The sequence below is a fragment of the Rhineura floridana genome, chromosome 7, assembly GCF_030035675.1.
Source record: "Rhineura floridana isolate rRhiFlo1 chromosome 7, rRhiFlo1.hap2, whole genome shotgun sequence".
NCBI classification, from domain to species: domain Eukaryota; kingdom Metazoa; phylum Chordata; class Lepidosauria; order Squamata; family Rhineuridae; genus Rhineura; species Rhineura floridana.
In genome coordinates, this window is record NC_084486.1 from 62,264,874 (window position 1) to 62,290,061 (window position 25,188).

At 42.1% G+C, this 25,188-nt stretch overlaps 1 protein-coding gene across 2 annotated transcripts in view; it reads right to left on the reverse strand.

The window, feature by feature from the left end:
• Positions 1-712: 712 nt before the first annotated feature.
• Positions 713-25,188, reverse strand: part of LHPP (phospholysine phosphohistidine inorganic pyrophosphate phosphatase) — a 215,664-nt gene continuing 191,188 nt past the window's right edge. The window contains exon 7 of one of the 2 annotated variants that reach the window (XM_061634370.1): positions 713-2,985. In XM_061634370.1, the coding sequence (XP_061490354.1) occupies positions 2,889-2,985 (97 nt within the window). In that variant the 3' untranslated portion in view covers positions 713-2,888. The remainder of the gene's footprint in view (positions 2,986-25,188) is intronic. The other variant, XM_061634371.1, reaches the window with a different exon arrangement.

Consider the following 25,188-nt stretch of genomic DNA (forward strand, 5'->3'; position numbering starts at 1 on the left):
TCAGAATTCCCCACCATCACCAGAAGGGTATTGCCATACCTTCTGCTGAGGCTGAACAAAACTTCAGAGTCAACACTGACTATCCTTAGGATGCATCTGCACACAAGTTTTGAAAGGGAATGAGGTCAGAATGTGTATCCACTCTGCCATCTACAGACCACAAATGCCAGTTATTTATCTGCACCTTTACTTCCTTTTCATCCATGTAGCTGATGGAACAACTGCATGGCCAGTATGGAGCATGCAGTCAGGAGGGCATGATACACACTTCCATTATGGGGAGGAAGTACGTATTTTTTCCCCAAGCACCTGTCTTCTCCACTTCCCACATGCGGTTTTGTATCAGGTGAGGGGGAACCCCTCTGCACATCTGCCACATTCCTCTGGGAAGAATGCCCAGGCTGGTTCCTTCCTGCTGAATTCCACAGGCCCAGAATTCCACACCATGTCACATGGTGAATATATTTGCTCAAGAACTGATGAAGTACTAGTAGTAACATTCATAATAGCTAGGAACAATATCATGTCTCACTCCTGATGCTATTTCAGCTTAATTCAATAGAGCAGAGTTGGGAAACCATTTTCAGCTTGAAAATGACATTCCCTTGTGGGCAGCCTTCTGGGGGCCCAGAATACCCGTGGTGGACAGGACCAGAATCAAGGCAATAAATGTGAATTTTACTTTTGTACAGTAAGCTAGTTTTATTGACATTCACATAGCTCTCTCTGTCCTCCATCTAGGCAAGCAAGAGGCATTATTTGAGTTCAAAGACAAATTTCAGCCAGACAAAAACACTCAAGGATTGTGCAAAGCAGGGCTGGTGAAGGGTGTGGCCTGGGAAGAGTCCTAAATGTCAGGGGAGAGCATTCAAGCCTAGCCTTTTCCCCGACAGCTAGTTTTCTTTAGCCTTATGTGCCACAATGCCAGGAAACCAGCTAAAGTGGCAAAAAGGGGACGTTCTTTCAATTCAGTCCTAAGGTTATCCAAAATGGTGTTATTCTCCCTTTCCGAATCCAAGGAGCCTTTCAAGCTGCAGCAGCATAGACATTTGGCTCTGAAATCAGGAAACCCAACACCAGCTCTTTTGGTTTAGCATCTAGCCACCAGGAGATAGTTCTCAACATGCCAGCAGTAGTGCAGTGGCAAATTCAGAAGTGCAGGCTCCCTTCATGATGGTCACAGCCATGCCCCTCTTTTTTTGCATGGTTAAGAATGAGATCCTTGTTAACGCCTTCTCCCACAACAACAGACGTCCCTTGGAGCCAATAAGGATGAAACTGTCTTAGCTACTGAAAAGAGTTTTCTTAGTGGCTGACTCACCTTCTTATACTCTGATTAGCTCCAATCAGCAGGAAGGGACAAGGAAGCATGTTAGAAGACTCTTCTCAGTGGCCAACACACTCCCCTTTCATACTTATAGGTTCATAGGATGCTGAAGGCATAGGGACCCTGATCCCAAAAAAGTAAGGGGTCTGAGACATCCTGAGACCCCAGATGGCTACACCCCTGCATGCAAGGCTATTCTTAGAAGAATTAAACAATGTGATTAGACAGCAGCAGTCAAATTATGGGAGTCTATGTTTCCTCCAAGACAATGGAAGTGAACACACGTGTGTGTTTTGGGGGATGAAGGTGAACAGAACTCATTACATTCCCAGAATAGCATGTGCTCAAAACATTATATAGGAAACCTTCAAAAGTACTGGGCACTGATTTTACAAACAAAGCCCAATCTTCCCTCGAACTGGCTTTGACTGCCCCCCTTGTCTAGGAGAGTGCTACTTTTCAGGTTACAGAGACAGACAGAGAGGCCATGGTGGGTTCTTAAGCCCAGCTTTGCAACTGAGATGACAGATGTGCATACCAGTGAATTAAAATGCTGGCTTAGGCACCTGTGCTGCCCCTCTTCCTATACTTCAGGCAGACTCTGTGCACCTTAGATAAAATGTTTTTAAAAGCTCTACATCATGTTTATATGTTTATTCATTGCCTTAATGAAACAGAAAGAGTTTTTTAAAAATAAAATAAAATTCAAGACTGGTCCAGAGGCTGGGAGCGAGGAAAGGTTTCTTATGGACACTACAACAGAAATGGGAAACCTGTGGTCCTCGTGATGTTGATGGATTACAGCTCCCATCATCTTTGACCATTGGCTATGCTGGCTGGGGCTGATGGGAGAGGGCATCCAACAACTTCTGGAAATCCACAGGTTCCCCATTCCTACACTGCTGGGTGCTACCGTCAGAGCTCCAACCTGAAGAGGAAAGGTACATTTGTTCTGGATGCAGTCAGGATGCTTGCAAAACAGCTTCACTGCTTTACAAATGCCTGTCTTCACTCTTAGGACAATGCCTGCATGGGTGGCTGAACATTGAGAGACCACTGAGAATAATCCAAAGTCAGAATCTTCTCATCCTCTGGTTAAAGACTGAGTCCCTTCTGCACTGATTTCTTAGGAGAGTGACCTAGAGACAGAATGACCTCCCTCTGGGGGCTTTCTTCCAGGAAACAGAAAAACATCAGCCAGCACAGGAAACAGGCCCCAGGCCAAGTGACATGTGGCACAGATGTTTATTCAGTGATCGGACATGGTTAGATGTACCCAAAACAGAGAGTTAAGAGTCAAAAGATTCAGAGGGAGCGGGGCACGCTATAGGGAAGAATCACACTTCTTTTTTGCTATGGTCATTATTCCACTTTAGTTACTTGCAACGACAAGTTAGAAAAACTGGACTTTTGAAGTGCATACATGGTGCTCCTGGTTGCAACATAATCACTGCATAAGCACTGGGTGAAGATATGTAAACAAATTGTGTTCACACAACTATGTCACAGAGCTCAAGTAAATTAGTCATCTTTGTGCCTTCATTCATTGTCTGCAGCGCTATTACTTATGCAGTTGTTTTAGAATCACATCTACAGCTTCTGCGAGGTTGTTCACATAACCATCAGCCTTCACCTCTGGGTGCTGCTCATCACAAGGCCTGTGGAAGAGACAAAAGCCAAAATGAATGGAAGATGTCTGAAATGTCCTTGCCAGATGCATTTAATTAAGCAACACCATCTCATTATTTGATGAACCAGAATCCCTAAAGCCTGGTCCACACAGTCGTTTCTGTGGAAATAAGCAGGGCCACCTCTCTCAGGCAGTGCTGATTAGACAATGGTAAGGTGTGAATCATGAGAATGACCAGCTCCAGATCTTGTGCTTGAGTCAGTTTTTTGTTTTTCCTCAGCCTTGATAGTTCAGTAAATCATCCCTGTCAAGTCGCTGGCCAACCTCATGCCTGCTTAGCTTAACCAGGAGGCCTGCATCACACATCCTGTGGCTGCTTCCCTGAGGCTCCTTGTCAATCATCCCTGTGGTTGCACAGTCAGAATGATACATTTCTCTGTGTGAATGTGTTCTCAATAACTATTGGGATTGCTTGCATGAACAGCATGCAAGTCAGTCCCTAGTCAACCCGGTTCACTATGAGTTAAGTGTCTATATGAATTTGTATCAGCAGACTTCCATGTATATCAACTTTGTATCAACAAAATTCCACAGGGATGTATAAAGGGTCTGAAGATCTTCTAGACCGACATGTTGCTGGACTCCAATTCGCATCAGCTCCAGTCAGCATGACCAATGGTCAGGGATTATGGGAGCTGCATCCCAAGAACATCTGGAGGGCCACAGGTTTCCCTTCCCTGTTCTAGACCCATTTCAATAATGAACTTGTTCTGTATTTAATGAAAACAAAGATGACATCATTTTTATGTAGCAGAGCTGCCAAATACACCTTTCATTTTTTATCTAGATTAAATTACTTTTTTCTAGGTCTACAACAAAGTTTGTTTAATCATGTCCTAGCAACTTCACAGCAGTTTAACTGTAGTGTCTTGAACTGAAGACCAAACCCTTCTGTTCATCATTCTTTTGTTAATTCACATGCCTCTTCCCCCTTCTTCCCTCCACCCCCAAGATCAGAAGTATATTTGGGCTGTGATTTCTGCAGCAAGATTATTTCAGGAGAAGAAGGGTGAAGAGTTTTGGCCTCATCCAAACTGGGAATCAGAACTGAATGTACGTCCTAGGACACTGGTTCAGTCCTGTGGGGACGTCAGGGACAGACATAAGAAAGAACACAGCAGTACGAACTAGCTTCAGTTATTCTCTTTTCAACAGCGTCAATGGCAAGACTATATTTACTGAAGGGTATTTCCTCAATTTATGAGAATACATTTGCCGAAGAATGTGTGCAGGCTGCAATGCCCACTTCCAGGATACTTGTCAGAACACGGCATATGTTTTAAGGGCTTATTCCCTTCTGATGATATTTCTGAAGTCCTCTTACTTTCTTGAGAAAATTAAATTCCTTACAAAGCCCCTTAGGACTATCCTTCATTGGTAGTCCAATAAGTCTATGAAAATATCAGCCCTCAGAAGGTTATAAATGCAGAAGGAAAAAGGGGATGTTACAAAGAGGTTGTTTTGAGTGTGCTTGATTTATGAATGGGTTTGCCAAGGGAAGATACAGCCACATCAAGAAGCCTTGATTAGTATTATAACACCTGAGGTAAAAATAAGAACCTTGTAGCATGTTTCTTTCAGTGTTACAATCAGCTGTGAATTTGTGCATTTAACAGCTTACATGAGGGATATACTCACATAAGAGCTTACTGTGGGAATCAGGAATTCATGCAATACCACAGCAGAAACAACTGAGAACAGGAATCTTCATTTTTCAAACATCCTCTTCTCATGGAAGTTGCTGCTGCTGCTGCATTGTTTGAATTATCACTTCACTTGTTGCACTGCAACGTGCACTGCTCACACAAGTAAATGACTCAAATGAGTTGTCAAATAAAATCAGGGCTCCAAAATGAGTAGGGTTTCCTCCATGGATATAAGAGGCTCCCCACTGGAGCCAGTTGCCTTCCAACTTATGGAAGCTGAAAAAAACAAGAATCAGAAGGGGGTGGCTAGTACGTTTGTCCCCAGTGTGGACATTTCGTGTCATAAATGTTCCTGTTTTCATAATGCCTAAAGATGGCTTATGTGGCACCCCAATCTTGAAACATTTTGCAGTTTGGGGACCTCCATTTTACACACTGAGCTCTACTGGCCACACAGCCTTCCTTGTTCCGTGCAGTGCATAGGAACATGCATATGGAGATCCCCCCCCTCCACTGAATAGAAACACACACATATGTAGAAACTTTGTATATGCAGTAGACAGACACGGGTTTGAACTGTGTTCAATGTGTTTAGCTCATAGATAAGAAACCTGTAGCCCTCCAGATGTTGCTGGACTCCAACTCCCATCAGCTCCAGCCAGCCCCAATGGGCACTATGGGAGTTGGAGTCAAGCAACATCTAGAGGATCACCAGTTCCTCATCTCTGGTTTAGATGGAGGGTGTGGCTCACTGTGGAGTCCCTCTGTCTTAATAGCAGCAATTTCAGAGTTAGGATGTTGTAGCAAATAGTCATAACCTAATATCTTTTAACCTTGAGCTCAGAAATTTTTATTATTGTTGATACATAAGCCCATCTGGTAATCTGTTGTTTGTTTTGCAGTTTCCTTTGTAGAGCTCAGAAAGAAAGTCCAGTGTTCAAAGGAATGTGTTTTCTTTCCTTTTACACATCAGGACTAGAGAGCTGCCAGAACCTCGCCAGCAAATGACAAGAATACAGTAAATGGTTCCCATGCCAATGGATTTTTTTTAAAAAAAATTAATTCAATGGGAAGAAAAGTGTTGCTGCCATATTGAAACATTTGTTTTACTTCACAGCAGGATACAAATTCAGAGATGTGACTGGTTTATTATGAAAACATTTCAGATAAAATTATATTTCTTTGCCAAGGCGATGTTATACTACACACAAGGTACACACCAAGGCCTTCTGATGTGGCAACCTGGTTGAAGATCAAATTCAAATATAAGAATGGAAGCAAACATCACCCTTAAGTTGGAGAACAAGCTGTTTACAGTCTTGGCCATTACATCAACAGCATATACAATCTAAGTACAGCAAGGATAAGGAGAGGTATAATTGATTTCTATCAGCCCCAGCCCAGGATGGCTAATTGGTAAGGGATGATGGGAGCAGTAAGTCAGCAACGTCTGGAGGGCTACAGACTCCCCAACCCTGGACTATAGATTTTAACAAAGCAGGCATTTTTGCAAATGGAAATTACCCATCCACATGAATAAAACATTTTTAGCCCACTGGTCTTCAGCTGGTGGGTTGTGGCCTGATCTTATTTTAAGATCTTATCTTAACAGCAGCACTGCCATCATACATAAAAATATGGGTCTGAGTCTGAAAAGGTTGAAGACTGATGACTTAGTCCACGCTGGGAATGGCAATAATGGAAATATATGTTGTGTTCTGTTACAGAACCAAATGTTATGTCAGCATTTTCACAGCCCACATTATCGGCTCTATCACTTGTTGGATCAAGAATGGAGTCATGCTTCCCCCAGGCACCTGTTTGGCCACTGTGAGAACAGGATGCTGGACTAGATGGGCCACTGGCCTGATCCAGCAGGCTCTTCTTATTTATTTATTTATTTATTTATTTAATTCAATTTTTATACCGCCCATAGCAAAGCTCTCTGGGCGGTGTACAACAATAAAAATATAAATTTACATTTCAATTTTAAAACCACATAATCATCAAATCAACAATTAAACAAACAGATGAAACATGTAACTGACATATACAACAATAATACAGATACTAAAATATTAAAAATATTAAAATGCCTGGGCAAAGAAGGTTTTCACCTGGCGCCGAAAGGATAGTAAAGTAGGCGCCAGGCGTACCTCGTCGGGAAGGGTGTTCCATAGTTCGGGGGCCACTACCGAGAAGGCCCTCTTTCTTGTGGTCGCCTTCTGGGCGTCTTTCTGAGTAGGCACCCGGAGGAGGGCCTTCGATGTTGAGCGTAGTGCACGGGTGGGTTCATATCGGGAGAGACGATCCACCAGGTATTGTGGGCCTGTGCCGTGTAAGGCTTTATAGGTCAAAACCAGCACCTTGTATTGGGCCCGGAAACGTATAGGCAGCCAGTGCAAGCCGGCCAGAATTGGTGTCACATGTTCCGACCGCTTGGTCCCGGTTATTACTCTGGCCGCTGCATTCTGCACAAGCTGCAGTTTCCGAACCGTCTTCAAGGGCAGCCCCACGTTGCAGTAGTCCAGTCTTGAGGTTACCAGAGCATGGATAACTGAGGTAAGATGTTCCCTGTCCAGATACGGGCGTAGCTGGGCCACCAGCCTAAGTTGGTAAAAAGCACTCCGTGCCACCGAGGCCACCTGTGCCTCAAGTGACAAGGACGGGTCCAAAAGGACTCCCAAGCTACGCACCTGCTCCTTCAGGGGGAGTGTAACCTCATCCAGAACAGGTCGAACATCCAGAACATGTTCTTATGTTCTTAACTACTTTACAGCATATAAAGGGATTTTGAAATGCATTTATTTTCAGTCAGTGTTCGGTACCAAAGGCTCCCTTTATGTGGCCCATTATAATCCCATGGTAACAGATGAGGACTATTTTTTCCCATTCACTTTTTGGGAACATTTGTGCTCTTTGAGATAAAGGGAAAGTAATCGTTGTTTCCATTACAGAAATTTTCAAAGTGGCTTCATATCTCCACAGTCAGGATCAATAACGAAGCTTCATTTACAAGCTCTGCATTCTTCCTAAAGCAGCATAATTTAAATTGCAGAAATGTGTGTTTCTGTCTCTTGGATAACAGCCAAAAATCTTCTGACAAACAAGTCTGCAGAAAATATCCGTGTACCTGCAATCTTATAAGGAGGGCAATTCAGTTGTTAATACTTCTGAGATAATTTTCAACACTCCCAATTTGCTAAAGATGTCATCACACTTAAACCCTAAGGCCAGTTTGGCACTACTTTTTAAAAGTGGCAATGTCACTTTTCAATTTTAAGAAGACGTTTTCTTAAAAAAAAATAGAAACTGGTCTGCAGGACAGCTATTTCAGGAATGACAATGGATCTTTAGATTTAAATATTTATAAACTACACTTTCACTGGAAATATAGCAAAGCAGTGTACAACATTAAAACATAACACATAGCAACATGTTACTATAAACTGGTGGGTAAAAAAATCCAAATTCTAACTGCCTGTCTCAGCAATATAGTTTTAAGAAGAAGTCTAAAAGAAAGCAGGGATAGCTCCTGCTCAACTTCTATTGGCAAGGAATTCCACAGAGTAGGCCCTGCCACACGAAAGGCTCAGTCCCTTATAAAGACCAACCGAATCTTGGGGACGAGGAGACCACCAAAAGTACCCTATCAAAAGAACTCAGTGATATGAAGATAAAGGTATATCTTCTATGTGTGTGTGCTGTAACCTCAAAAGGTGTGCATACACTTCCATCCTGGCCATATGCATGAACTTACTTTGGCTATTAATGATAAATATAAATACAAGAAGAACAACTTAGTTGCTGTATCATGCAAACCATTAATGTTTGAAGCTGTTCTTGACATTCAAAAGTGACCGATGAAGACATAATCCTGAAATACCCACAGACTTCCGTTGTCCACAAGTACTTGCTCATAATTTTTTCCCCTTTTAATCCTTTATTTTTTCATATTACAAGTGTCCCCTCCCATTAAGTTTTATAACTCACTCTATGTTGGAGTCAAGATAAGAACTTTATTGTTCAAACGTATAAATACATTAACATATTCCAATTTTATTGGTATGCTGATGACATAGTTTACCAGTTTGTTGATGTCATTTGAACCTCATAGTTCAAATGTATAAATACATGAGCATATCCATTATTACTGGTTTGTTGCTGTCCCTGCATTTTTCATCTGTGTAAAGTGACAGAAATAAAGACAAAATACTATTGAAAGAAGGGCGGATGTATACTGCAACAACAGTGGATAATAATTATTAACTTTTTTGACTGCCATGTTGATGAAGCCCCCAAAAGTATTTGCATTAAAAAGTGATAAAATGCAATTACTGCAGCGATAAAGGCTATATAAATAGGAATTTGTTTATGTAAGGAAGGCATGGACTTGGGGGTATCCATATGTGTGTTAACTAGCATCTTATAATTGTGATGCAGTCAAGCTACGCTTGCCAGATTGTTATTAAAGTCACATGCCTACAATATACATTAACACGTCATGTAGATGCAGTTTATATTGGACAGGCTGAGTGGCAGACAAGCAGGCTTAACTGCATCACTCGTCCCAGCACACACCACCAGAGCAGAAAAAGAATTATTTCCTCCATTAATAGATGAATAAATTGAAGAATTGTCAGGAAACACCAGTCTTGAGTTCTCTTTTTCTGTTACCATTTCCCACCCCTGAGCAACTCAGCATGCTCACTTGCAGAAGAGCTTGCCAAGGACAGTAGGCTTTAAATTAGGGGCCCACAAGGGTTTATTTTTGCCTCATATGGAGGGCTCAAGCTTCCTTTGGCTTCAGCATTCTTGAGCAGGACTCCTTCCCCACACACCAGAAGACTGGAGTGAGGTGCGCTGGGCTGCGAGCCACTGCACATGTGCACTGAGGACTCTGGGAAGGGTTGGCAGGAAGCCTAGCAGAGAGTATTGACTTATAACTGTATTCCAACTCCTTTCTTGTGGCTTCCAGTTGACAGATGACTTTTAACAACATGGCTAAATCATTAAAATTCTGGCTCCATCACATTTCTAACAAACATTAAAATGTTAATAATGTTGAGATAATGATCACTGGAGAAGGATTCTTGCTCAACTTGCTTGTATATAAAATGTAGGATGATTTTTTAAAAGTCATTCTGTTGCTTGGGAGCAAGGCCAGTTTCCTGTAGCAATTGAGAACTTCAGTTATTCCAAAGCTGTCCCATGTGCTCTAGAGTAAATACACATTGCTTCGTAGGGTGAGAGCAAGGTAAACAGCAAACTATCTGGTTCCTATCCTACTGTCACATGTTAGCATCTTTATAACTAAGGCAGCAGTTGTGTGCATACTTTGGAATAAGTGCCACTGATGTTTGTGGAGCTTACTTCTGAGTAAACATGGACGGGATGTGGCTGTCCGTCAGTCTACCTGACTATATTTTAGTTTCAAGCCTTTTTGCCATGTCTGTGTTCATATATCATTAAAGCTCTGGTTTGTGGTGGTTGTTTTTTTTAAAAAAGAAATTAGGTACAAACAGAGGGAGTGGGGGAACCCATCAAAATCCTGCTATATTTGTGGAAATAAGTCCTTGAAGACTTATTTCTATAATGGCAGGGTTGGCAGACCTGCATGCATTTGCACATACAAAGAGAAAAAACAATGGGGACTTGTGCAAATTTTTCGTCCTAGAAATGTTCACAGGGAGATAAGAAAATTATAAAGAAAGCTGTGACAACAATGAAGTCAGAAACGGAAAAAACTTTGAAAGAACCGACACTAAGAGAATGGTCATTAGTTAATTAGTTGGGGGTTGGGGGTACTGCTTGGCAGTGGCTCCGCTCCTACTTGATGGGTCGTCACCAGAAGGTAGTGCTTGGGGAACACTGCTCGACACCCTGGACTCTCCATTGTGGAGTCCCGCAGGGATCGGTACTGTCCCCCATGCTTTTCAACATCTACATGCAGCCGCTGGGTACGGTCATCAGGAGTTTTGGGGTGCGTTGTCATCAGTATGCTGATGACACGCAGCTCTATTTCTCCTTTTCATCCTCTTCAGGTGAGGCTGTTAACGTACTAAACCATTGCCTGATCGTGATAATGGACTGGATGGGGGCTAATAAACTGAAGCTCAATCCAGACAAGACCGAGACGCTGCTGGTGAGTGCCTTCACTGCCCAGATGGAGGATGTTCATCCTGTTCTTGATGGGGTTACACTCCCCTTGAAGGAACAGGTTCGTAGCTTGGGAGTTCTTTTCGATCCTTCCTTGTCTCTCGAGGCCCAGGTGGCCTCGGTGGCACGGAACGCTTTCTACCATCTTCGATTGGTAGCCCAGCTACGTCCCTATCTGGACAGTGATGACCTCGCCTCAGTTGTTCACGCTCTGGTAACTTCTAGGTTGGACTACTGCAATGCGCTCTACGTTGGGCTGCCCTTGAAGATAGTTCGGAAACTACAGTTAGTCCAGAATGCAGCGGCCAGACTATTGACGCGGACCAGACGGTCCGCTCATATAACACCTGTTCTGGCCCGTCTGCACTGGCTTCCTATTTGTTTCCGGGCTAAATTCAAAGTGCTGTTTTTGACCTATAAAGCCCTACACGGCATGGGACCGCAATACCTGGTGGAACGCCTCTCCCAATATGAAACTACCCGTACACTGCGCTCAACATCTAAGGCCCTCCTCCGAGTGCCGTCACATCAAGAAGCTCGGAGGGCGGTGACTAGATCCAGGGCCTTTTTGGTGGTGGCCCCCGAATTGTGGAATAGTCTCCCCGATGAGGTACGCCTGGTGCCAACGCTGCTATCTTTTCGGTGCCAGGTGAAAACCTTTTTATACTCCCAGGCATTTTAAAATTTTTTTAAATATTCTATTTTTTAAAAAAATTGTTTTATAGTGTATTTTACAACAGTATTTCATTACTGGTATATTCTGATGTTGTTTGGTTTTTGTTCTTTGTTGTTTTGCTTTTTGATTTTCTTATATTTGTTCTATTCATATATTTTCTTGTTTATCCTCTATGTACACCGCCCAGAGAGCCTTTTTGGCTTAGGGCGGTATATAAATAAAATAAAATAAATAAATAAAATTAATTAATTGTTAAGCTATTAAACGTTAAGAATATTAACGCAGTGGATTTTCAAATCACTACAAATTTATATTTGAGGGGGAGGGGGACTAATCTTGTGAAGACTCTGATGCAAGATGAGATTGCACCTCATCACATCCTGGCTCCACTGTGAGTTTGTAAAGATTTTTAAGGATGTGGTGAGCTGCAAATCTAACACATGTCGTAATGTTCACAAGGACAATCACCATGTCCCCCACCCCCTGAACAATGAGTCACAATGGCCCCACAACCACACAAAACTGCTCTGACACCATAGCCCCATTTGGGAGTTCTATCCATGTAATTGTGTGGAGTGGCAGAGCATTTCTGTCCCACTGGCTATGCCCCCCGGGATGTGTGAAACTGATGTAGACATGACGACAGGCATGAGGCAGCAGGCAACTGCTAACTGTGTAAACAGATTGCCAAGAAAACAGAATTCATTATCTTCTTGAATAACTACAGTCTTTTCTTTGAAGATCTGCACTGGCTACCAGTTGTTTACCGAGCCCAATTCAAGGTGTTGGTGTTAACCTTTAAAGCCCTACACGGTTTCGGTCCAGTGTATCTAAAGGAGCGCCTCCAGCATCACCAAGTATGCCGCCTGACGAGATCAGCCTCTCAAGACCTTCTCTCGGTCACACCAGTTAGAATAGCTAGACTGGTGCGGACCAGAGAGAGGGCATTCTCGGTTGTGGCCCCCACCCTCTGGAACTCTCTGCCATATGACCTACGCCATGTCCCCTTCTTGGTAGGCTTCCGCCAAGGACTAAAAACATGGCTGTTTCAGCGGGCATACAGAATCACTAGTTAATTTTAATTCTATAGTGTACAGATGTGGGTAAATTGAATATGTTATGATTGTATTTATATGTGTATTTTAAATTTTAATTATGTACGCCGCCTAGAGTGGCTGTTTATTCAGCCAGATAGGCAGCCTAAAAATAAAATTTTATTATTATATTATTATTTGTATGTTTTTAAGGACCGAGGTGCAATCCAACGCTGTAGCCTCTTTTGTTTGCAAGGCATCACTGTACTGATAGCTTTCACAAATACAGTTGCCACTCAGAGGGCACACACTATATGGAATGCAACATTCTGTCTCCCTTGTTTATAATGCAATTTTGTGCTACAAGCCATTGGGAAGTGCAATAAAAAGTGGGAGGTTCTTAAGTCATGTATATTTTATTGTCTTTTTTATCAGGCAATTCTGTGTTCCACATCAGTGTGCTTAGTTGTAACGGCACAGGTTTGAAAGGGCACTTTTTTTTTACTCAGGTAAAAGCATATGCACCTGTGCAGACAATCATCTGTGCACAGAATTTGGTGTGATTTCTCTCCTTTTTTCTTAAAGGTAAAAAGAACACACACCTGTGCAAAACTATTAAATATTAAATAAACATTATCTCTGACTTGTCCTTAATAATAAGGATATGATTTGGGGTTGGTGCTGCTGGGAAAAGGATGTGCACGTAGCTATTTAATATTGTTGAACATTAATGAACACTCATCGCCCATCACAATCTGCGGTACTGGCAACAACCTCCACTTTGGACCACAGAGAGCTGCACTATACAGGACACACTGAAAACGAGATCCCCTGCAAATGGACAAGTGGAGCAAAATTACAAACATCCCACCACCCTGGATAAAAAGAGGTTTGGGAAAGAGGATTTTCAATTTAGCACAGGTGCACATTGAGAAGTTGTGTCCAAAACAAAAAATACAATGAGCATCATTGAGAGTAGCGAAGGATCTGTCCATTTCGGTTCTCTCAGTTTCTCACTTTTTAAATCTAAATCCGTATTTCTGAAGCAATTTGCTATTTTTTTTTTTAAAAAGTCCTCATGAAAATTCTTCAGCATTTTAGTGGCAATTTCTCCTAATAATTTTTGTATGCAGTTTTGACTAATGTACCCAGTTTTGCAAGCAATTTGTCCTAATGTAATGCATTCTGTATGTTATTTCCCCCAATATACAGTATTCATTTTGTGCACACTTCCTCCTAATATAGGCATGTTTGTAGGAGGACTGCATCACAAAATTGGATAAATGTGAATTCCGAAGGATGGCTGTGTTTCGGTGCTCACATTGTTTCGGAAAGTGCGAATTTGATACATTTGGCTTTAAATGCAAACTGAATTGAATTTCTAAATGAGAGTAAAATGGAGGAGAAAGTGTCCTTCCCAAAGATTCATTCCTGGCTTTATAGGACAAAACTAGACCTAGGATTAAAGTATTAAACAGCATTCTTAACAGTTTTGCAAAGAGCTTGACACTTCAGCACCCTGAATAGTCCAGTAACTGTGCCCATTCAAAGGTCTGAAACAACATGTTACTAGACTAAACCTGCAATCCTATAGCTACATCTGGAAGTAAACCTCATAGAAAACAATCTGAGCAGACATGCATAGGATTGTGTTGTATGTAAAAGATTTTCATAGCTGTACAGAATGAAATTGGTGTTGTAGTGTCAGGACTAAAGGAGATGTGACACTAAACATTTTCTCTCTCTCTGACGTTCTCATCTCCACTGTGCAGTTCTCCTAACAAAATCCTTCCCTTGAAGCAGCTATTTGTTCCATAGATTCCACTGCAGCTAATGGCACTTGTGTGGGCAAGCAGCAGCTTCAAGTGGTAATTTTCAGTGGGGAGATGGCATGGGAGAAATGGTTCAACCCCCATCCCTATGCCAGGATCCTCCCATGCAACTGCTATTTAACAAGGAAAAAAGAGACATATTTAGTTACACAAGATTTCCCTAAATTTAGCATTCCCTCTGGTTTAAGGGAAGGGGACAAGAAAGGGGGATCTTGGAGGTGGAGGAGGAAATGGTGGCTTGCGTTGCAGCTTCCTGTGTGTGTGTGTGTGTGTGTGTGTGTGCGTGCATGCACACACACACGTGTGTGATTAATATACCAAAATAAAAATGTTAATAACAATAACTATTAGTTTTAAAAGGGACAAATAAACAATGACATGTTTAATGCCACATCTAGTTTGGCCCTCAGTCACTAGAGACCTCATGAACTGAATTGCTATTATTTAGTTTTTGTTATTAGCAGGAGTCCTGAACTTTCTCACTCACATGCAATGGACCTGTTGTTGTTATTATTATTATTTTGCTTTTCTCACCAGGTGATCCAAAGTGACAACCAATTAAAACCACATAATCCATAAAACTGAAAAACACCTCTGACAATTAAAATCAAATTCAAACAATCAATACAAATAAAGGGCAGGTACCAGTCCCATTCCACTAAAAGAATCATCAAGGGCCAAAGGCCTGGATGTAGGGGAAGGTCTTTGCCTGGCGCCTAAAGATGGATGAAGATGGTGCCAAGCGTGCCTCCCTGGGGAGAGAATTCCACAGCCAGGGGGCCACCATAAAAAAGGCCCTTCCTTGCATTGGCATTCTCTGAACCTCCCACAGAGGGGGCACCCAAAGAAGGGCTTCTGATGACAATCACATGATCTGGGTTGGTTCATATGGGGACAGGTGGTTCTTGAGGTATTGGAGTACTGAGCTGCATAAGGTTATGTAGGTCAAAACTAGCACTTTGAATTGAGTCCAGAAACTATTTAGCAGCCAGTGCAATCATGCCAGAATTGGTGTTATATGATCCGACCGACTCACCCTGGTCAACAATCTGTCCGCCGAATTCTGGACCAGCTGTAGTTTCCAAACCATCTTCAAAGGCAGCCCAATGCATAACACATTGCAGTGGTAGCTTCCAAATTACAGAGAAAAGCTGTTCTGTCCATTCATCTATGCTGACAGGAGTTCTTGCCAGCTGCTTAAGCCGACATTTCAAATGTGCATTTCAGAAAGAAGTAACTGAATTGGCTGGAATTAAATACGAAAGCTATAATACCATCTAATGGGCTTTGTCCATCGTTTTGGATGATTCCTCAAATTTGCTGCTTTGTCTTAAACACCAAGTTCATTGCATTTAGGGATCATTTCTCTTATGTATTCTTTAAAAACCTCTTCTCTGCTGATTCTTCTTGGTTTGTACATCCTCTTCATACCGTTAGTCCAGTTTGAATTTAAGATGAAGTGGGGTAGAGATGTTGAAAATACATGATTTTGAACTGTGTGGCGGGACTGTGGACTTTGGGTGTGAATTTATGGATGCTGGTGGAAATCAAAGAGTTCCCATGCTGAGTTGGCTGGGAAGGCTGTAATCAAAGGACTTGTCTTACATATGGATGCACTGAGCATTGCTGTTCTTTGTGTGTAGCACATCTGTTTTCAATAAAACTGCATCTCCTTTCTCCTCCTCCAACTGCAAATGCTCAAATGTTACCACTACCACCACCCTTCAAGTTTGCTGAGAAAATCAGGGAAAGAGCTTGTTGCCATGTTGTTAAAATCCAAGGTTAATATTCCTCTGTCTGCTAAGTTTTATTACTAGTAAATGAAATTGTCCTCCCCGCCCCATCCTGTGACCCTATTCAGTTACAAACAATTCAAGATCACCGAGGAGGACCTTTTCCAGCAGGCACCCCAAAAGTATGTACTTTGAGGCTTCCAGGTGAACAAACTACAAACAAGCACCACCTTAAAATACACCTACAAAACTAACAGGTGACAGACACCGTACTTATTAACCCAATACATTCAAAAAGGTTAACTTTGAGGTCTTTCTCAAGCTGTTCTGCAGACCCCAGTTTATACTGTGGATCAACCAGGGGACACTCAGACTAGAGGTAAGTGCATTACATTTGCTAATGGAGTGGGAACAGAAAGGGAAGGCTATTTGGACCATTTCATTCTGGGATATAGAGAGTAGAGGGTGGTCCATTAGGGTGAATGAGGCACTGCCCCACCAACCTCAGTCTGACCCCACCTGCTTGCCTTCTTACTTATAAGCAGTCCAATGATCACCGTCTTCCTCCTCAGTGTTGCCCTTCTAGAACTCAACAGGGAGGAGGATGAGGGCAAAACCAGAATTAGTTTGGCTCTGCCTGTCATTGGCTCCGACTCTACTTCCTGTTGGCCTCTCTTCCGTCTGCCCTACCAGTTCCAATGGGCACCAGCCAGCCACCACTGGATAGAAATGCCTTCCCTACAATTCCTGCATCCACTGCAGGGGAACCCAGCCCACAAGCCTACTGAAATGTCCTTTCCCCACCTCAGATAGCACATCCCTTGCTCTGCAACTGCATTGCCTAAGGTGGCTGTGTGACTGCCATTGGCATCTGCTCAACATCAGCCAAGCATATATCCTAGGCTGAGCAATTGTAGAGTTTGTACAGAAGTGTCCCTCCCCCTGGTGAAGTAAACTTATTTCCAGCCTGAGTGGTCCCTCCCTGACCCATGTGTGAGCATAGGCCCTTTAAAAGGAAAGAAAATGCTACTGGCAAAAATAAACCTATCCTTCTCCATCTCTAGCACTCTCTAACTCAAAGAATATTTTCTTACTTTTTGCCTTTGCAGGATGTGTACTTAGGGGCCAATCCCCAAAATTTTAGGAGGCAAAAAAGGAACCAAGGCATTTCCTCTGTAGCAAGTTTGGACATATGGTGACTAACTACACCCCCCTTCCAGACTGTCCCTCAGCCAAGGGATCCAGGGAAACAACTCTGACTGTCCCTTTTCCCTCCAGAGGCATCTCAAATCTCACCTCTGCCATGAACTCCTTAGGTGGCCTTAGACCATTCTCTCCACCCCAGACCTTCTGGTAATATGTGGATAGTAAAACAGATCTAATTACAGGCTTATTGAAAGAATTACAAAACTATAGTGTTTATAAAGAGGCTTGAATATTCAAAAGCATGACAGAAATACATGGTGGTATCAACATCATCATCATCACCAGATGCTGATTTGATGTGCCAGGTCTGAATCCAGTAATAAGGAAGTCATTTGGGACTTGATGCTGGATAAAAGAGTCAGCCTGAAATGTATTACAGAACTCAGTTGTATCCAGCCACTTTTCTTCAGAGCAATATCAATGGAAGATCAGGAGGCAGGTATTGCTTATACTTAGAGGACAGGCTTGAACACGCTAATACACAGATACACTAAAATCACACATAAAAATATCAGCAGTTCTCCCAAGCAAACTGTTTTCTCCACCCTGAAATGCCAAAAAAGGCCTGGGCTGAATAGTTCAGCCCAGTGTTGCTGCAAATCAGGAAATCCTGGTTTGAATTTCACCTCTGCCATCAACTCACTTGGTGCCTATATGGAGGATAACAATACTGACTTTCCCTACATAGCTATTGTAAGGAGTACATCTAGATAATGAACATGAAGCCCTTGAACACTTGAAAGTGCTACACAAATGTTAAGTACTGCAATGATAAAGTTTGTTGAAATGTGCATTTAAGCATAGGACACAGAAATAAAACAAGTGACACATTCTGATTTATCATCCAACCTTTTGTTGCTTTAAGACCTTTAGGAAATAAGGGGTTAAAAATGTAAGATATAAAAAGGATATCTGATTCTATTACTGTGGCTGGGGCAGTCACACAACTCAGGCAAGCTAATTATATCGTCTTGTAGGCACAGAAGTTTTCTCTTGCTAATAAGCAGAAATGATAGGTCACTGTAATCTTAACACCCTTCCCTTCCCTTCTGCTGCTCCATTCTCTGCCCAACCTCTTCTACTCTGCTTTTTTTTTTTAATTACAGGGATGAATTCCAGCATACCCAAGCTGTGCTCAGCGCTTTCTTCAAGAGATTCAGTTTTACACACTTCTAATGTTGCAGTAAAATTTCACAACTGATGGCTCATCACTGATGGGGATGAAAAAATGTGATGTCATTGCCTAACAGACAGGAAAGTAATTCATCCAGCGTTAGGTCAAAGGGTGGAGGGAGGAGATATCAAAGGCACAAAAGACAGAATGAAACATCCAGCTGCCCATCAAATTAAAGGGAACTGAGTGTTTGTTTAAATTCCTTTTAGTGGCTTTGTAACACTTCAGTTAAAACACCTTGACATACAAGTTTCAGTACTCTCTCTATTCGGGTGAAATAACAAAAGGAACAGCAAGGCAGCAAAAATTCCATAGTGGTAGAATTAAACTTTTATTTTCAAAACAAATTCCAACACATTTGTATGCAAATTGATCAAAAAGCCCATGGTGCCACCTTTCCTATTTTGGCCTGAATCTATTAACCTCACAGATGATTTGCCCAACAGGCTCACAGTTGAAATCATGTTCAATATCTGGGATTTGGAAATAGTCTGGATGTGGACTAACCAACATAGCCTAGAGCAGGGAGATGTGCTTGTGGCCAGTAGGCCTGCTTTGGACAGGGTATCCCTCCTGAAGAATCAGCAGAAGGCCCACAGCTTGGAAATGTTCTTGGAACAGCTTTGCTGTTGGCTGGCCAGGAGTGCAGTTTGCCCAGCTGCGCCTGTTCCTAGAGGAGAGCCTGGCTGCGATTACACATACCAAAATAACATCAAGGTTGGATTACTCTCATGCTCTCTATGTGAGGCAGCCTTTGAAAACTGTTAGGAAATTTCAGCTGGACCCAAGTGTGGCAGTTAGAACTTTAGCCAGAGCCAAACATATGTTTTCTTTTTTAAAAAATGTATGCTTTGTTGCGATTTCATCTGGAGTGGCTTCCAGTTTGTTCCCAAGCCTAGTTTTCATCTGTGAAATGCCCTCCCCAGGGAGGCTCACCTGGTACCAACCTTGATGTAATTTTGACTCCATGTAAAGACATTTTTATTTGCCCAGGCTTTTCACCACCTGGTGTAATCCGGGTTTGTTTATCCATTCTGCTGAATGATGCAGTCTGTTTTTAGCTGCTATTTCTGCTGGGTTTTCAAATATCTGTTCTTTTTATAACTTTATTGTATACTGCCTTGGGAGGTTTTACTGAAGGCAACATAAAAATAAAATATTGAAGGCAACATAAAAAAATGTGCACGATACAGGCTTAAAATGCAGCGAACCTGTTATTTCACCCTGCATTTCAAGTGGATTTTGCAAATCCTGGTGTCTCCAGTTGCCTGCTCTCTGTACCTGGTTTCCCCATTCCTCCGCCCCTCTCAATTCCTATTTGTGGAGCTTTCTACTCTCCAGCTCCACCGCCATGGAAATCATCTTCTTGTTGTTTCTTCTAGTGTTGGCACTTTAAATAATGAAAGCGAGTGAGACAGATTGCTCTCCTTTCTTGTCTACAGAGACTGATGGCAGAGATGAGCACGGATCTTTCCCCTGCCCTGCTGTTTCTTGTATTAAAATGAACGAGATTTGCAATCCTAACCCATATACCAGGGAGTAAGCCACATTGAATTCCATGTGGCTTACTCTGACTAGACATGGGTAAGAGGGCAGTGGGTGGGTAGTAAATGAGATGCTCCTCTGCAATGCACATGCACACCCTGCTGACGTCAGGCATGTAGGACTACCCCCAGGAAGAGTTTCCACTGTATACACCTGGGATTCACCACTCAAACAGTTTTAAAGCAGGAGTGAAGCTGGTTTGGGAGATGCATCAAAACACAGTTTTTCAAAAGGAACCAGTGGATTATGGATAATGTTGTGTGTACCCGGATTCAAAGAACAGGGGTAACTGTATTTAAGTCAGTAATGTGTCCCTACCCTAAGTAAAGAAAGAAAGAAATGCAAAGAGCTGGTTATTGCATTGACAAGGCTGCTGGAAGGACTGGCTTTTCCATATGGTCCTGCCCACCCACTCAAATCTTTGGGTAAGCTCTGAGGCATAGTTGGGGTGACCACAGTAGAAGGCCTCCTCTATGGTGGTACCTTAGCTGAGAAACTCCTTACCCAAGGAAATCAGGTTGCCCCCCTCTTTCACGACATTTAGGAGCTGGACAGGCAGGATGCAAAGATTGTAGTACAGTAAAGTAATAAAATAAATATCCTGGCATAAAAACAGGCAGTACTCTGTAGGCTGTTTTCTCCATTGTAAAGACCTGAAGCAGCAAAGCAGCTGCTGCAGATTGCATTGCATGTGTTAGAGAGTTTGATATGCGGGCTATTTGGGATGCCTCTGCCTAAAAGTGAGAGTAGTCTGGACAAAGTTCAGAAAGGGAACTAGCATTTCTACTAACTATCCAGCTATATGTGTCCATCCCACACTTATTCTGGGTGACGGTCAATAAAAAGTCACCTATCATTCATGGCTTAACTGATAGAAATAGCAGACACAGTATGAAAAAGGCCCTTGGGGAAATGATGGATTAAGAAGGCAAGCTTAACATTTCACACTAGGAGGTCTCAATTTTGATTTTTCTTATCTATTATTAAGGGACTCCCAAACAAATGAAACATGATCTTAGTTTAATTGGTCAGAACACACACACTAGTTTTTAGGCTTTTGCGCAACAGAATACTTATGCTTTAGAAACACTGGAAGATCAAAGAACTGAATCAAGGAAAATCCACTGCTGTCTTCCACATCATTTGCTATGAGCATTGTACATCAGGGCATGTTTATTTGAAGAAATGCCAAACTTGGGCTTGCAATATTTTTTCTTGCGAGCAGTAAATACATATAAGCTTTAGTGCTGAAAGCATCAGAAAGGCAGAACATTTCCTTGAAAAAATTAACATAATTTAAAGTTAACCTTTCCACTGCTACAGCTTTCCAGGGCAAGTCCACACAAACAATGGATGATTTCCAATTGTGCCCATCTGCTAGCAAAACAGATTCCCACTCACACAACATGACTTTCCTTTCCTCTCTGTAGCCGTCCCCCCGTCCCGTCCCGTCCCGTCCCCATGTTCACCAAATCTGCTTTGGAAGGTCAGGTGATCCTCTGGAGCAGATGGTGGGGGGAAGAGAAGAAGATAAAATCTGCTTCCGCAGTGTTGTATGCCTCCCAATGTGCTCTTTAGAAGGGCACTGCATTGCGTGTTGGATTTTGATTATGGAATCCAGGCTCTACATAGGTGATGATGTTAATGTGTTGATTAACAGAGTTATATACAGCTTTCTGGCAGGGCTCTCACTATGCCTTGCAGGAAGGAGTCTGGAGGTGAGGTTATACTTAAGGGGACAGTGTATAGCAGGCTTCCCCAACCAGGTGCTCTCCAGATGTTTTTGGACCACAACTTGCATCAGCCTCAGCCAGTATGACAGTCAAGGAGGATGGGAATTTTAATCCAACACCTCTAGAGGGCACCAGATTGGATAGGTCTGGAATACATTTAAGTTACTGTGCCTGAATACAGCTGATGTATAGGCCTACCACTATATTAACCCAGGCAAAATAGCCAGATCAGGGCTAAAGCCAATTTGCCTAAAACAGTAGGGCAAAAAGTAATGAGCAAGAAACTCCTAAACTGGAGGTGGGAAATATTTTTCAATTCAAGGGCCACATCCTTGTGGGGAACCTTCCGAGGCCTACATGCCAGTTGTGAGCAGGACCAAAGGCCCAAGTGGGCAGAACAATGGATAATACTCTCAGTTTTGCATAGTAGGCTATATTCCAGACACACAAAAGTCACTAGACACACCTCTCTATCTAGAAAAGCAAGAGGCATTTTCATAGTTCAAGGACACATTTCAGTCAGGCAAAATCACTTGAGGTACAGCAGGGTTGGTGAGTGCTGTTGCCTAGTGGGAGGAGCCTAGAGATAGGGGTATGGTCTAGGAGAGTCCCAGTGGCTGGACAGAGAGGCCTGGAGAACTGCATTTGACTCCTGGGTATGAGGTTTCCCACTCGTGTCCTAAACAATAGTGCCTAGACCTGGCTGCCCACTAGTCATTCCAGGGCCATTAAGTCCAGTAATTTTAACCATTGACATCTTTGGTGGCAGCTCAAGAAGTCACATGCAAGCATGGCATGTTGCGTATATTCAACTTTGCTTTGGGAAAGTGTTGCTTTGGGAAACTGTTTCTCAATTAAAATACAAAATGGATGGTGCAACTTTAACTGCCACCTAAAAATATCACAAAGCAGTAGCAATGTTCTATGGCAGTAGTGATATGGACAAGGGTGGGATAGAAATTTAAATAAGCAGGCAAAGAAAGGCAGCCTATCTTGTCCAGGAAGTCCCTATAAACTACAGAAATGCATTTGTTCAAAGAGTAGTAACGCTTTATGTTTGCATCTATAGACCCCAAGTGTTTAACAGAGTGGGACAGATGCTCTCAGCTGTGACTAAATTCTACACAGCTGAACAGAGACAATCAGGGTGCTGGCTAAGCCAGTGGTTCTCCAGTTCACTGCTTAGCTTCATCCCCAAATGGATTAAAACTAGGGATGTGCTATTGATCATTGCCAGCTAAGAATTTTTATAGGGGCTAAAACAGGAATGGACAACTTTTTCAGCATTGTGGTCCATATGAGAAATATATCTAGTGCTAGGGGGCACCTGAGAGTTCATCTGTTTGATTGCTGTATAGCTTTCATCTCATTTTTTGAAACAAATGCAAGTGTCAAATGAGACTTAATGGTTTTATATGCTCACTTTGCATTTACTTTGAAATTCCAACCCAGAAATACAGAAAAATCATGAGTTAGCTTTTAAGAAACCTTTGTCTGAGCCCACCCCTGTAGCTGTCCCCACTTAGACAACATTCACATCAGACTTTATTCCACTATTATTCCACTTTAAACAGTCATGGCTTCCTCCAAAGAATCCTGGAAAGTGTAGTTTGTGAAGAGTGCTGAGAGTGGTTAGGAGACCCCTATTCCTCTCACAGAGCTACAATACTCAGAGTTCCCTTGGAAAGAGGGATTGATTATTAATCCACTCTGGGAACTGTAGCTTTGTGAGGAGAATAGGAGTCTCCTGACAAGTCTCGGCACCCTTGACAAACTACACTTCCCAGGATTCTTTGGAAGAAGCCATGACTGTTTAAAGTAGCATAATAGTGGAATAAATGTCTGCTGCGAATATGGCCTAGGGCTTTAAAGATATTAATTTGAAGGAGTCTAAGCAGCATGTTTCCAAATACATATTATTTTCCTAGTCTGCTCAGGGACTCCATGACATAACTAGGATTAGACACTCAGCCATCCTTGGATCTTAGTTCTGGATTCACAATACTGAAGGGTTTCTGGTAGGCAATTAAGTGCCTTCCTCAATCCAGCCTGCACCTTTAGCCATGGTGATTAGTAACTCACATGCTGGAATTGCAATCTGCACTGTGAGCACAGCATGTGGCAAAGTAAACTAACCCCAAATACAGAGTGATATATAATGAGATTAGAGAGATGAGAAACACCAAGCATGTTTGGAAAAATTAAAATTATAATCACAGCAACATGCCATAATATTTAAATAGTTCTTGTATATTATAGGAAACCATGGTAGAAGCAATTACATGGAAAGACAGAGTAGTGGTGATTGATGGCTAGGTAGGAAAGTTTGGAATTTTCCTAACATCCTCCCCAAATATCAGCACTGCTACAGTCAATATGTTTGTTTGTCCTTTGTTCTATCCAGCAAACCTGCCTATTCCACTCCTTTCCAAAACCATAAACTCTTCAGCCATCCAGTTCCTGAACACTGCTACTATTTCCTTTTTCTGCTTCTGCCTATCATTGTCAAAAGCAAGCAGCAGAGGCAGCAGCGGGCTGTGCAAGAGCCGAGGGAACAGCACAAATACAGCATGAGGATTTGTTGATCCATCAAGCTGTAACTACCTGATCCAATGGACTGAAAACGTCCAAGATGGCTGGGTGTAATGTAAGCTGTACTGCTCTTTCTTGCAATATAAACATTATTACACCTTGGAAAGTCCAGCAAAAATGTCAAATTATAGCTGCAATCTGACACATAGGTCTGGTTTGGACACAATTCTCGCCTGACTAACCCATAGCTAACAGCCAGGAATAAGCAACAGGACCTTGTGCTCCCTCCTCCCCTCTCCCTCCCTTTCTCTGTGTGTAGAAATGTGAAGGCCTGAAAAAAAACTGGAAAAATGCAGATTTTTTCCCTGTTTTTTCCAAAGCCTTTTTTGTCCCCCCCCCAAAATTGGAAAAATTGGAAAAATGAAGAAAAAATGATTATGGAATATTTTACTTTAGCATGATGAATAAAATGTTTCATTGAATCTTGGTCCCCCCCCCTTTTTTTCTCAGTTCTTTTTATGGGAATGGATGCTTTATGTCTGCTTGACACTGTGGAGGACTAGCAGAGACATATATACTTTTCTTTGTTATTAATGTTGATGGTTTCTTCTGTTTTTTTTAAATTGTTTTTTGCTTGCTCCTCATAAACTGCAAAACAAAAGAGGTTCCTGACAGTTCAGGTGTTCCTTACAGTTCAGGATCTTGTAGATCCATTTGTTACAAAAAAAGTAAAAATTTTAAAAAGTAAATTCAATTTGTAATAATTGTTTGAATAAAATGTACTTTTAATATACCAAATGTGATAATTTTATGCCAAACCAACTTGTACATAATTACATTTTATGTTCCTGAAGTAACAAAGTGACTTTCAATCTGTAAAAAGTGCTAATATTGCATTTTT